Here is a 15,543-nt window from a genome sequence, read left to right as displayed (position 1 = left end):
ATGCTACGTTCCCCTGAGAATCCATCATCCCCTACATTTTCCAAAACAGCATACCTGTTTGAAATGGGTATATCCACAAAAGACTCCTGCTCTAGGTGCCGACCTCTCTTACCCTTCCTGGAGTTAACCCATCTATGTGACTGTATCTGAGACTTTCCCCACTTCCTGTAACTGCCATCCATCAATACTGTTGCTGTTGCAGTTTTCTCATCACTTCTATCTGTTTCTCCAACCAATCCACTCGATCTGATAAGATTCGCATCCAACATGATTTATGGCAGATATAATCCGCAGTAACCCTTAAACTCTCTGACAAGAAGTACATATCACTGCAAAGGCCATTTTTGCTCCTTCACAATCTACAGACCCAGAAAATAACGCCGTCTTATTCCTCGACAAAACACTGCACCAGCTTAAATTAATAGCTATGGCTTATATTTTAAGTTTATCAAGAGATTTATCTCCAAAAACATATAATCAAGAAAGAACCCACTGTACTCACTAATACAGCCTTTCTCTTGGACAGACTTAAAACAACAATTAACTTATCTGATTCTGTGTTGGGAACTTCACCCAAACCGGTTCCTCCAAGATTAGTTGTGAAATTCACAGTTTGTTAATTTTCCCAGATGCACTCATGTCCAGCGACACACGAATTCAAACAGCAAAGGCAGTAACTGTACAGGTTGTCTTGCTCTCTCTCTCCTGCACTGTCCTCACCATGTGCTTCCTTTGTCTGCTCTTCTCCCTGTTAAACTGTTGTTATTTTGACTTTTTTTTCAAAGTTCCAAAACCACGTATCAGCATATAAAACAGTAATTGCTGCTCCTGGAATTCGAGAAAATCACCTCCAGCACCTAAAATACCTCAAAAATTGCTACGTGTATCCCCCTTAAACTTTCCACCTCTCACCTTGAAAGCGTGACCTCTCATTATTGAATCCTTCACCCTGGGAAAAAGCTTGTCTCTATCCACCCTGTCTATACCCTTCATGATTTTGTAAACCTCAATCAGGTCTCCCCTCAATCTCCCTTTTTCTAATGAAAACAAACCTAACCTACTCAACCTCTCTTCATAGCTAGCACCTTCCATACCAGGCAACAACCTCATAAACCTTCCCTGCACCCTTTCCAAAGCGTCCACATCCTTTTGGTAATGTGCCGACCAGAACTGTACACAGTATTCTAAATGTGGCTGAACCAATGTCTTGTATAATCTTAACATGACCTGCCAGCTCTTATACTCAATACCCCATCCAATGAAGGCAAGCATACTATATGCCTTCTTGAGCACTCTACCCACCTGTGCAGCAACCTTCAGGGTACAATGGACCTGCACTCCCAGATCTCTCTGCTCATCAACTTTTCCCAAGGATCTTCCATTCATTGTATAATTCACTCTAGAATTAGTCTTGCCTAAATGCATCACCCCACATTTGTCTGGATTGAACTCCATCGGCCACTTCTCCGCCCAACTCTCCAGTCTATCTATATTCCCCTGTATTCTCTGACAGTCCCTTATGCTTTCTGCTACTCCACCGATCTTCATGTCACCTCAAACCAGAGCAGCCTGTCTTGATAGCATTTTGGAGCAACCACTGTGTGAGAACAATTTGCAGCCATCCACATTGCTGTGGGGAGGGAGTCACATGTAGACCACAGAGGATAAGGATGGCCAGGTCCTTCCCTGAATGTTTTGTTTTAAAATGACAGCCTGGTAGTTACTCATTCGTCCATTTCTCTTTAGTTCACATTTATTTCAATAATGGAACATTAAACCCCTGTCACCAATGGAAATAATCAGGGCCTGAGTGCTGGACCCTGTGCAGTAATATGAACACTACCCTTGTGTTCACCTTTCTTCCTGCTGTTATCTGACTTATGCATGGATCTCTCATATTCTAGAGTTGGTGTTTCTCTGTACTCTCCCTGCAGCTGTAACATTATAGTCTGCATTCTGTTCTAATTCTCTGATGTATTTATGTAAGGTATGATTTGCCTGGTCAGCAAGCAAAACAATACTTTTCACTGAATGTCGGTACAATAATAAATCAAATTAAATCAAATCACACACACACACACACACACACACACACACACACACACACTCTGTCTTACACACACACACACTCTCTGTCTTACACACACACACTCTCTGTCTTACACACACACTCTCTGTCTTACACACACATATACACAAACACTCACTCACTCTCACATATATACAGATACGCTTATAGACACACGCTCACTCTCACTCACTCTGTTACTCACACACACAAACAAATGCATACACTCACTCAAACACACACACACTCTCACTCACTCTCTCTCTCACACATACACATACACACACACTAACATGTACATTCTGTCACACACATACACACACTCTCACACACACAGATTTACACATACACACAGACATGTGCACACTCTCTCTCTCACACATACACACACACTCTCTCTTATACATATACACATATATAAATACGCACACACATGCACATACTCTTACACACACATTTCCACACACGCACACTCTGTCTCACATATATACACACACATATCTGCATTTAAGTACATACACTAACACACACACACAGACTCACTCTCACAGATGGAATAGGTTGATATGTTTGCCCTTTGAACACAGTGAATGGGGGTGGGTCTGTGTCACCTTGAAGCTGGAGTGGGTCCGGTAAGTTGGGCTCAGTGATGGCATCACCAGCTTCATCATCGGTAAGGCCGAGCTGGGTAATGTCGGTGGGCAGCTGCTCCCAGACAGGCTGCAGAGCCAGGCTCAGGCGCTGGAGTTTGCGGTTCTCCTTGGTCAGCTGTATGAAGTGCAGAAAGAAAGCAGAGAGCCCTCCTGTATCAGCATGGAAAACTTCAAACCATCATCCACACTCAACTCCATGATATACAGAGCACGGGAACTACCATTCAAACTCAGCTCCTGGATTACATTTATAGAATCTTACGTGGGGGGGAGGCAAGAGAAGGCTATTCAACCCATCATCTCTATCCCTGCTCTTCTGGAGAGCTATTGACCTAATTCTGTCCCTTCATTCTTTCCCCAGGGCCCTGAACATTCATCCCCTCCAAAGTCTTATCCAGTTCCCTGTTGAGAGTTATTGCTAAATCTGCTACTCAGGTAGATCATCCTGGATCATAACAAGTCATGTGATTAAAGTAACTCTGGTTACCACCAACCATCCACAGCTCCAATTCCCCGAACCCCAATAAACCCTTACCCTGACCTGGGCAACATGTCCCCTGACTTGCTCCATCAAAAACCCTCACGGATTTCAACACCTCCATCAAAGATCTCCACTCCGTCTTTTCCGCTGTTAGATTAGCTATGCCATGTTTCTGGAACATTCTGGCGAATCTCTCCTACACTCTCCCTCTCCTCAGGTACAAGGCCTAGATGGATTATCGCCCTCCATTGAGGCCTATCCTGTGGTTTGGAAGTGTTTTCATTTATGCATTCATGGGATGAGGGCATCACTGGCTAGGCCAGCATTTATCGCCCATCCCTAATTGCCGAGAGGGCAGCTAAGACCCGACTATGTTGCTGTGGGTCTGGAGTCACGTGTAGGCCAGACTCGGCAAGAATGGCAGTTTCCTTCCTGAGTGAGCCAGATGGATTTTTGTTTTTCCTCAATAATTGATTCATGGTCATCAACAGACTCTTAATTCCAGATTTTTGTTTTAATTGGATTAAAATTCTATTGTCTGCCATGGTGGAATTCAAACCCAGGTCCCCAGGACATTACCTGGGTCTCTGGATTCACACTCTTGGTATAATACCACTGGGCCATCACATCCAGTTTAATGTAGCTTCTTGCCTCATCGATATACCAATCAATTGAGCCAATGTTTGGTAACTACCTCCCGCTACCTTCAAAGATGCCTGCGTGTACAGAGCCCTCTGTAGCTGCAATGCTAGTTTTAGAGTTGTCTAATTTCTGCTGACCCTCCTCATACCAAAATGCACCTTAACAGCAAATACTTCTGCATTCTCACGGCAAGCTTTTTCTATCTCCAGCTGTGTCTCCAGCTCCTCCAGCTGTGCAATCAGGTCCATGGAAGCTGTAAAAGACAGGATAGCGTGTTAGGAAGGAGACTGCACCAGGATTACACTGCACAGGTTACATTATCAGAGGGATACTTCTGAGTAGTTTAAAATTCATTCAGGGTGTGTGTATGTGTGAAAGTATGTGTGCGCACACATGTGTGAAAGTGTGTGTGTGTGTGAGAGTGTGTGTGCGCACACATGTGTGAAAGTGTGTGTGTGTGTGAGAGTGTGTGTGCAAAATTGTGTGTGAGAGTGTGTGTGTGTGTGTGTGCGAAAGTGTGCGTGTTTCTGTGAGAGTGTGCTTGTGTCTTTGTGTCTTTGTGTGTGTGTGTGTGTTTGTGTGGAGTGTTTGTGAATGTGTATATATGTATGTGTTTGTGTGTGTGTGAGAGAAAGTGTGTTTGTGTCTGGGTGTGTGGGGTGTGTCTGAGAGAGTGTGCATGTGTGTTTGTGTCTGTGTGTATGTGTCTGTGTCTGTGTGTGGGGGGTGTGTGTGTCAGAGAGAGATAGAGAGAGAGTGTGTGTGTGTTTGTGTGTATGTATGTGTCTGTGTGCATGCATACATGTGTGTCTGTGTGTGAGACTGACTAGGTGTTTAGAGTTAGCCACCTTGCTGTGAGTCTAGAGTCACACGTAAAGCAGACCAGGTAAGGATGGCAGTTTCCTTCCCTGAAGGACATTGGTGAACCAGATGGGATTTTTCAACATTAAACTAGCTTTTTATCGAGTTCAGGTTTCATCCCATACCATAGCAAGATTTGAATCCATTCCCCAGAAGCTGGGTCTATGGATTACTGTGTTACGACCAGGCTGGGTAAAGGTTGAGGAGTGATTAAGGTATTTTGAATTTTCTTTCTGCCCACTCTCAGATTGACAAGGCTGGCATTTACTGCTCTTTCCTGGTTCTGGATTAGAGTGGTGCTGGAAAAGCACAGCAGTTCAGGCAGCATCCGAGGAGCAGGAAAATTGACGTTTTGGGTAAAAGTCCTTCATCAGGAATAGAGGCAGGGTGTCTGCAGGGTGGAGAGATAAATGAGAGGGGGGTGGGGTGGGATGAAAGTAGTATAGAGTACAATAGGTGAGTGGGGGTGGGGATGAAGGTGATAGGTCAGAGTGGATAGGTGGAAAGGAAAATAGGCAGGTAGGACAAGTCATGGGGACAGTGCTGAGCTGGAAATTTGGAACTGGGGTGAGGTGGGGGAAGGGGAAATGAGGAAACTGGTGAAGTCCACATTGATGCCCTGGGGTTGAAGTGTTCCGAGGCGGAAGATGAGGCGTTCTTCCTCCAGGCGTCTGGTGGTGAGGGAGCGGCGGTGAAGGAGGCCCAGGACCTCCATGTCCTCGGCAGAGTGGGAGGGGGAGTTGAGATGTTGGGCCACAGGGCGGTGTGGTTGATTGGTGCGGGTGTCCCAGAGATGTTCCCTAAAGTGCTCTGCTGGGTGCCATCCAATCAGGACTCCCGCCCACCTTCCGAGGACCCCTTCGCCCACCTCCAACACACTGCATCCACCTGGACACCCCGCGCTGGCCTATTACCTGCCCTCAACCTCTTCATTTCCAACTGCCGCCGGGACATTAACCACCTCAACCTGTCTACCCCCCTCCCCCACTCCAACCTCTCACCCTCACAACGCGCAGCCCTCCAATCACAACCTCACCAGCGGATAAAGGGGGCGCAGTGGTAGTCTGGCGCACTGACCTCTACACCGCTGAAGCCAAACGTAAACTCAAGGACACCTCTTCCTACTGCCCCCTCGACCATGACCCCACCCCCATCACCAAACCATCATCTCCCAAACCATACAAAACCTCATCACCTCAGGAGATCTCCCACCCACAGCTTCCAAACTCATAGTCCGGGAACCCCCCACTGCCCGGTTCTACCTGCTTCCCAAGATCCACAAGCCTGACCACCCTGGCCAACCCATTGTCTCAGCATGCTCCTGCCCCACTGAACTCATCGCTACCTACCTCGACACTGTCCTATCCCCCCTAGTCCAGGAACTCCCCACATACGTTCGAGACACCACCCACACCCTCCACCTCCTCCAAGACTTCCGTTTCCCCGGCCCCCAACACCTCATCTTCACTATGGATATCCAATCCCTCTACACCTCCATCCGCCATGACCAGGGCCTCCAAGCCCTCCGTTTCTTCCTCTCCCGACGTCCCCAACAATACCCTTCCACCGACACTCTCAATCGTTTGGCCGAACTGGTCCTCACCCTTAACAATTTCTCCTTCAAATCCTCCCACTTCCTCCAGACCAAAGGGGTAGCCATGGGCGCACGTATGGGCCCCAGCTATGCCTGTCTCTTTGTTGGCTACGAAGAACAGTTGATCTTCCGTAATTACACCGGCACCACTCCCCACCTCTTCCTCCGCTACATTGATGACTGCATTGGCGCTACCTCGTGCTCCCGCGAGGAGGATGAGCAATTCTTCAACTTCACCAACACATTCCACCCTGACCTTAAATTTACCTGGACCATCTCTGACACCTCCCTCCCCTTCCTGGACCTCTCCATCTCCATTAATAAAGACCGACTTGACACTGACATTTTTTACAAACCCACCGACTCCCACAGCTACCTGGATTACACCTCTTCCCACCCTACCTCCTGCAAAAATTCCATCCCGTATTCCCAGTTCCTCCGCCTCCACAGTATCTGCTCCCAGGAGGACCAGTTCCACCACAGAACACACCAGATGGCCTCCTTCTTTAGAGACCGCAATTTCCCTTCCCACCATGTTAAAGATGCCCTCCAACGCATTTCGTCCACATCCCGCACCTCCGCCCTCAGACCCCACCCCTCCAACCGTAACAAGGACAGAACGCCCCTGGTGCTCACCTTCCACCCTACAAACCTTCGCATAAACCAAATCATCCGCCGACATTTCCGCCACCTCCAAAAAGACCCCACTACCAGGGATATATTTCCCTCCCCACCCCTTTCCGCCTTCCACAGAGACTGTTCCCTCTGTGACTACCTGGTCAGGTCCACACCCCCCTACAACCCACCCTCCCATCCTGGCACCTTCCCCAGCTACCGCAGGAACTGTAAAACCTGCGCCCACACCTCCTCCCTCCCCTCTATCCAAGGCCCTAAAGGAGCCTTCCACATCCATCAAAGTTTTATCTGCACATCCACTAATATCATTTATTGTATCCGTTGCTCCCGATGCGGTCTCCTCTACATTGGGGAGACTGGGCGCCTCCTAGCAGAGCGCTTTAGGGAACATCTCCGGGACACCCGCACCAATCAACCACACCGCCCCATGGCCCAACATTTCAACTCCCCCTCCCACTCTGCCAAGGACATGGAGGTCCTGCGCCTCCTTCATCACCGCTACCTCACCACCAGACTTCACCAGTTTCCTCATTTCCCCTTCCCCCACCTCACCCCAGTTCCAAACATCCAGCTCAGCACTGTCCCCATGACTTGGCCTACCTGCCTATCTTCCTTTCCACCTATCCACTCCACCCTCCCCCCGCCCCCGACCTTCATCTCCACCCTCACTCACCTATTGTACTCTGTGCTACTTTCTCCCCACCCCCACCCCCCTCTCATTTCTCTCTCCATGCTTCAGGCTCTCTGCCTTTATTCCTGATGAAGGGCTTTTGCCTGAAACGTCGATTTTCCTGCTCCTTGGAGGCTGCCTGAACTGCTGTGCTCTTCCAGCACCACTAATCCAGAATCTGGTTTCCAGCATCTGCAGTCATTGCTTTTACCTGCTCTTTCCTGGTTACTGACAATGTCTGTGTCACCAACTCAGAGGGTCTGAGTGCCACCAGCATCTCCTCAGGGTGATGCTAATAATGTCTACCCACACGGTTTAATGGCGATTGGCTCACAGCCTCTTGGTCACCTGCCAGTGAGGTGTAATGTGATTGGTCATCACCACAGCTAACTGGGACAGTGACCAGCTGCTGTGGCCTCTGGAGGGTGACCGTTTGGGTGGGCGTTGGACGAGCAGAGCAGAGCTGAAGGCCCAGAGACCAGGAGAGGCCAGTTTCTCAGCATCGCCCCCCCCCCTCCCCCCACTCCCCAGCCTTCATCTGAGGGAAGTACGGCCGGTTCTGAGCTAAACCGAGAGGGATTTAACCCAAGACATCATCTCATCTCATCAGACAGAAAACTGAGGAAGGGCTCACTCTTCAGCGTTTCTGCCGAGCCACTTCCAGAGGAATGGCCTTTTGCTGAGAAGCTCTGAGTCCACAGCCACTGAAACATAGAGACTAGGAGCAGCAGTAGGCCATTCGGCCCTTCGAGCCTGCTCCACCATTCATTACCATCATGGCTGATCATCCACCTCGGTCCCCTGTTCCCGTTTTTTTCCTCACACCCTTTGATTCCTTTAGCCTGCAAAACAAACCTAACTCCTTCTTGGAAACATCTCATGTTTTGGCTTCAACTGCTTTCACCACGCGCAGGGTGAAGACATTTCTCCTCAGCTCAATCCGAAATGGCCAACCCTCTGTCCTTAGACCGTGACCCCCTGGTTCTGGACTCCCCAGTCACCAGGAACATCGTCCATTTCCCCGGTCTATTCCTGTTAGAATGTTATAGCATTCTATGAGATCCCCCCACTCCAGTGAATATAATCCTAACCAATCCAGTCTCTGTTCATACATCAGTCCTGCCAACTCCGGGTTCGGTCTGGTAAACCTTGGGGAACCTCCCGAACCAGAATGTCTTTCCTCAGATAAAGACACCAAACCTGCACACAATACTCCAGGTGTGGTCTCACTAAGGCTCTGTTGGATTGCTCCAGAGTGCGGTGCTGGAAACGCACAGCAGGTCAGGCAGCATCCAAGGAGCAGGAGAATCGATGTTTCGGGCAAAAGCCCTTCATCAGGGCCTGTAGAACTGTTCCTGTATTCGAACCCTCTCTCTATCAAGGCCAATATATCATTTCCCTTCTTCATCACCGTCTGCACCTCCACGTTTACCCTCAGCAGCTGGTGGACAGGGTCACACAAAGACACGATATCCGCCCCCCCCCCCCCCCCCATTAATGACTGAAAACGTCACAAGTTCCTGACACAGACGTGGCGTTTCTAACATCAAGATCAGAAACTCACTCTGTTCCAGCTCCTTCCTCACCATCTCTGACTCATTCATCTCCAAGGGCTGGGTTCTGTACTCATCCTGAAAAAGAAAATCGCAAATAAAATTGCTTTTTCGATCCTCACAATGATTCTGTCCATAAATCCATAAGCTACAGGAACAAAATTAGGCCGTTCAGCCCATCGATTCTGCTCCATCATTCGATCATGGCTGATACGTTTCTCAAGATCATTCTCCTGCCTTCTCCCCGTAACCCTTGCCCCCCCCCCCCCTTACTCATCAAGAACCTATCTTAATCCTTCTCAACAAAAGGATGTTAGTGGGCGGCACGGTGGCACAGTGGTTAGCACTGCTGCCTCACAGCGCCAGAGACCCGGGTTCAATTCCCAACTCAGGCGACTGACTGTGTGGAGTTTGCACATTCTCCCCGTGTCTGCGTGGGTTTCCTCCCACAAAAATGTGCAGGTCAGGTGAATTGGCCATGCTAAATTGCCCGTAGTGTTAGGTGTAGGGGAATGGGTCTGAGTAGGTTACGCTTCGGCGGGTCGGTATGGACTTGTTGGGCCGAAGGGCCTGTTTCCACACTGTAGGTAATCTAATCGAAAACCCACCCCTAATATCTGACTCAGTCATTAATGCTCCTTCCTCTCAAACTCCGTACTGAGAAAGTCTATTTTTAATAACGAACTATGTGGATCTCGATATGCTGGTTAAAAATGGTTTCCACCATGTGATTTCTGGGAGTTATGTCCAGCGCTAATTACTGAAAATTGAAAAGCTGATGGATGTTACTGACAGAAGGTTAACTGATTCTATGTAAGGAAGACATGCCAAAGTTATAAAGGGGGAGGAAAAAGATTAATTGCTCAACAAACTGGGGGATTTTAGAATCTTTTGAGCTGTTATATCCCGGAGATTTATTGTTCCACATTCATTTCTTCCTTCCCGTGTTTTCTCCTGAAGGCACTGGGTGATAGTTTTGTCTGGGCCTACTCAGTTCGGAGAGTCAGAGAGTGACAAAGCTTTTCACTGTGCCTCGGTACACATGACAATAAATTCAATTCAATTCAATTTGCTCCTTGCCTGATATCTACACTTGTCTGATATCCTTTCCAATGGGTGCCACTGTATTGCTGATCTTATCCCCACCCCAGCTCAGCTGGGCACAGAGAGATTAAACATAAGGCCTTTTGTTCCTAACTCCAGTGTTGTACCAAATCGTCTGTTTACCAATGAAGCAAAAGTTTGTGTGGGAATTTCATTCCAGTTAGTGTTTCACTAACTTAATGGAGCTTTTTGAAGAAGTAACAAAGAGGATTGATGAGGACAGAGCGATGGATGTAATCTACAGAGGAACCTCGATTGTCCAGCGTTCGATTAACCGAATTTCAGATTGTCCAAACAAGATCGTAAGGTCCCGATACTTGGCTAATTATGTTATCCGACATCGATTACTGGCATTCGATTAACAGAATGAAATACTCCCCACTCCTGTCCATCGGATAATCGTGGTTCCTCTGTATGTGGACTTCAGTAAGGCGTTCGACAAGGTTCCTCATGGGAGACTGGTTAGCAAGGTTAGATCACGTGGAAAACAGGGAGAACTAGCTACTTAGACACAGAACTGGCTCAGAGGTAGGAGACAGAGGGTGGTGGAGGTGTTATGGGCCAGGGTGGGGGGGCGTTAAAGTGCCCAGCCAGAGGGTGGTGACGTTGTTTGGTGTGAGTGTCCCAGAGATGTTCTCTGAAATGATCCGCACATTAGCGTCCTGTCTCCCTCGTGTAGAGGAGACCACATCAATAGCAACAGACCCAGTAGATGAGATGTTCGGGTGTGCAGGGAGTGGGGCTGGGGTGGGCGTGGGAGTGAAGGTGGATAAAGGTTGGGGTGGGGGTATAGGAGGGGTCAGGGTGCAGGACGGTTTGTGAGTGGGGGTGGGGACGGCAGAGTGGGGTTGGAGGAGCGGGAGGGTGGGGGTGGGTGTAGGGGGTGTGAGGGTGGGAGTGGGGGTGGGTGTGAGCAGATCGGTGGAGATGAAATGAATACAGAAATGTCTCTCCACAGACTCTGCCATACCTGCTGAGTGTTTCCAGTAGTTTCAGTTTTTGTTTCTGATTTCCAGCTCCTGCAGTCTTTTCATTTTTTTTGCCTCTTCGGGGAAAATAACAACAGATGCCAGCTCTCTGGTACCCCTGACTGTCTCTGCTGTGAAGCAGGGTCTGGTAAAGTCCAAGTGAGCAATTATGACAGGGGGCTGTCTAATCAGGCAGGCATTTCTGTGGCTGTGAGTGAGACTCCAGGGTGGGGTGAAGCCTCCCTGGTTCCAGGGTCCAGGATGTCTTGGGGTGGTTACTGTGCGAGTCAAAGGACAGTGTGAGTAGCCAGAGGTTATTGTACACATTGGCACCAACGATGGGGCTGTGGTCCTGAAGAGTGAATATGGGGAGTTAGGCAGGAGGTTGGAAAGTAGGACCTTGAGGGTGGTAATCTCTGTATCACTCCTGCTACTATGTGCTACATACTCATACACTCTCTCTCTCTCTCTCTCTCTCACACACACACACACACACAGACACACACACAGACACACATACAAATACACACAGAAACACACACATACACACGAGCACACAGACACACAAACACACACACAGACTAGCACACAGGCACTCACACATACTCACACATACACACACAGACACAGACACACACACAAACACACCACACCCAGACACGCACAGAAACACACAGAGACACACATGAACAGAGACACACACACAGAAACACACACACAAATACACACAGACACAGACAGATATACACAGACACACACGCACAGAAACACACACACAGACACACACACAAACACACCCAGACACGCACAGAAACACACACAGACATGCATGAACAGAGACACACACAGACACACACACACATGCACAGGAACACACACACAAACTCACACAGAAACACACACAGAAACACGCACACAGACACGCACAAAAACATACACAGATACACACGGACAGAAACACACACAAACACACACAGACACACACACACAGAAACACACACACACAAACACACCCAGACACGCACAGAAACACACACAGACATGCATGAACAGAGACACACACAGACACACACACACATGCACAGGAACACACACACAAACTCACACAGAAACACACACAGAAACACGCACACAGACACGCACAAAAACACACACAGACACACACGGACAGAAACACACACAGACACACACACAAACACACACAGACACACACACACAGAAACACACACACACAAACACACCCAGACACGCACAGAAACACACACAGACATGCATGAACAGAGACACACACAGACACACACACACATGCACAGGAACACACACACAAACTCGCACAGAAACACACACAGAAACACGCACACAGACACGCACAAAAACACACACAGACACACACGGACAGAAACACACACAGACACACACACAAACACGCACAGACACACACACACAGAAACACACACACACAAACACACCCAGACACGCACAGAAACACACACAGACATGCATGAACAGAGATACACACAGACACACACACACATGCACAGGAACACACACACAAACTCACACAGAAACACACACAGAAACACGCACACAGACACGCACACAGGCACACACAGAAACACACACAGACACGCACACAGACACACACAGACATGCACACAGACACACACACAGACACACACAGACTCATGCTCAGAAACACACACACAGACACACACGCACAGAAACACTCACCGACACACGTACACCAATACACACATACACACACACAGGGACCCCCACACACACAAACACACACAGACACATGCTCAGAAATACTCACAGACACACATACACAGAAACACACATACAGAAACATACGCACTCAGACACACACAGAAACACACACCATAGAAACACACACAGACACACACACAGACACGCACAAGAAACACACACAGACACATGCACAGAAACCCACACACAAACCCACACAGATACACACACAGAAACACACACAGACACACACACAAACAGAAACACACACAGACACACACACAGTCACACACGCACAGACACACACACACAGAGACTCATGCACAGAGACACACACACAGAAACACACAAGCACACAGACACTCACATACTCACACATACACACTGACTCGCACATAGAAACTCACACATAGACATACCCACACATTCAAAACCACACAGACACACAAAACCATACTCACACATACACACACACAAACAGACAGACACACTCACACATACACAAACACAGACACACACACAGACATACACGCACCCAAATACAGACACATAAAAAACACACACACACACAGATGGGCACCCATACTCTTACACACAGAGACATACCCACACACATACACATACACACAGACACAAGCACGCATTCCCACACACACACTCACACTCACATTCACACACAAACACACATACACGCTGTCTCTTTCTCTCCCACTCACTGAGGGGTGGCCTTACAGAGGTTTATAAAATCATAAAGGTCATGGATAGGGTACATAGAGGAAGCTCTTTTCCCAGGGGTGGGGGAGTCCACAACCAGAGGGCATAGGTTTAGGGTGAGATGGGAAAGATATAAAACAGACACACTCACACCCACACCACACACACACACACACACACACACACACACACACACACACACACACACAAACACACACATATATATGTATATATGTATAAATATAAATCTATGGAATGATCCAGGATTTTTGTTTCTTTGCAGATACATTCTAAGTAACAGAGAAGATTGATGAGGGCAGAGCAGTAGATGTGATCTATTTGGACTTCAGTAAGGTGTTCGACAAGGTTCCCCATGGGAGACTGATTAGCAAGGTTAGATCTCAAGGAATACAGGGAGAACTAGCCATTTGGATACAGAACTGGCTTAAAGGTAGAAGACAGAGGGTGGTGGTGGAGGGTTGTTTTTCAGACTGGAGGCCTGTGACCAGTGGAGTGCCACAAGGATCAGTGCTGGGTCCACTACTTTTCATCATTTACATAAATGATTTAGATGTGAGCATAAGAGGTACAGTTAGTAAGTTTGCAGATGACACCAAAATTGGAGGTGTAGTGGACAGCGAAGAGGGTTACCTCAGATTACGATGGGACCTTGGAAAATTGTGTGCAATTCTGGTCTCCTTCCTATCGGAAAGATGTTGTGAAACTTGAAAGGATTCAGAAAAGATTTACAAGGATGTTGCCAGGGTTGGAGGATCTGAGCTACGGGGAGAGGCTGAATAGGCTGGGGCTGTTTTCCCTGGAGCGTCGGAGGCTGAGGGGTGACCTTATAGAGGTTTACAAAATCATGAGGGGCATGGATAGGATAAATAGACAAAGTGTTTTCCCAGGGGTCGGGGAGTCCAGAACTAGAGGGCATAAGTTTAGGGTGAGAAGGGAAAGATATAAAAGAGACCTAAGGGGCAACCTTTTCACACAGTGGGCCCAACAAGTCCACACCGACCCTCCGAAGAGTAACCAACCCAGACCCATTTCCCTCTGACTAATGCACCTAACACTATGGGCAATTTAGCACAAACAATTCACCTGACCTGCACCTCTTTGGACTGTGGGAGGAAACCGGAGCACCCGGAGGAAACCCACGCAGACACGGGGAGAACGTGCTAACTCCACACAGACAGTCACCCAAGACGAGAATTGAACCTGGGAACCTGGTGCTGTGAGGCAGCTGTGCTAACCACTGGGCTACTGTGCTGTCCCACAGGTAAGGCAGATGGACTCAGGGTATGATAGGAAGGTGGGGCTGGGATATCATTGCTATTACAGTAACATGGCTGAGGGAGGGACAGGACTGGCAGCTGAATGTTCCTGGATACAGATGCGAAAGGAAGGCTGGAGGGGGGAGGGAAGACAGGAGGGGGAGTGGCGTTTATGATTAGAGAAGAGATCACAGCATGGGAGTTAGGGAATTAGAACTCTGAGAGTTAAGGAATTAGAAACCTGTGTTTCAGTGTGAGAGTAGGGAATTAGATACCTGTGATTCAGTGAAATTGAGGGAACTAGAAACCTGTTTCAGTGTGTGAATTAGGGAAATGGAAACCTGTGATTCAGTGTGACAGTTAGGGAATTAGAAACCTGTTTCAGTGTGAGGGTTAGGGAATTAGAAACGTGTTTCAGTGTGAGGGTTAGGGAATTAGAAACGTGTTTCAGTGTGAGAGTTAGGGAAGTAGAAATTTGATTTTCATTGAGAGAGTTAGGGAATTAATGACCTGTTTCGATGTGGTTGTTCAGGAATTAGAAAATGGTAAATATAAACAAATAAACCAGTT

At 48.1% G+C, this 15,543-nt stretch overlaps 1 protein-coding gene across 2 annotated transcripts in view; it reads right to left on the bottom strand.

Annotated features, from left to right (window-relative positions):
* Positions 1–15,543, bottom strand: part of shtn2 (shootin 2) — a 69,064-nt gene that overhangs the window by 42,850 nt on the left and 10,671 nt on the right. For both annotated transcript variants that reach the window (XM_072580398.1, XM_072580407.1), the window contains 3 exons: positions 9,170–9,236; positions 4,003–4,097; positions 2,680–2,836 (listed from right to left, as the gene is read on the bottom strand). In XM_072580398.1, coding sequence (XP_072436499.1) covers positions 2,680–2,836; positions 4,003–4,097; positions 9,170–9,236 — 319 coding nt within the window. The remainder of the gene's footprint in view (positions 1–2,679; positions 2,837–4,002; positions 4,098–9,169; positions 9,237–15,543) is intronic.

Source organism: Chiloscyllium punctatum, chromosome 1 (assembly GCF_047496795.1).
Source record: "Chiloscyllium punctatum isolate Juve2018m chromosome 1, sChiPun1.3, whole genome shotgun sequence".
Taxonomy (NCBI): Eukaryota; Metazoa; Chordata; class Chondrichthyes; order Orectolobiformes; family Hemiscylliidae; genus Chiloscyllium; species Chiloscyllium punctatum.
Note: the sequence above shows the minus strand (reverse complement) of the source record. Positions and strands in the feature narration are given on the sequence as shown.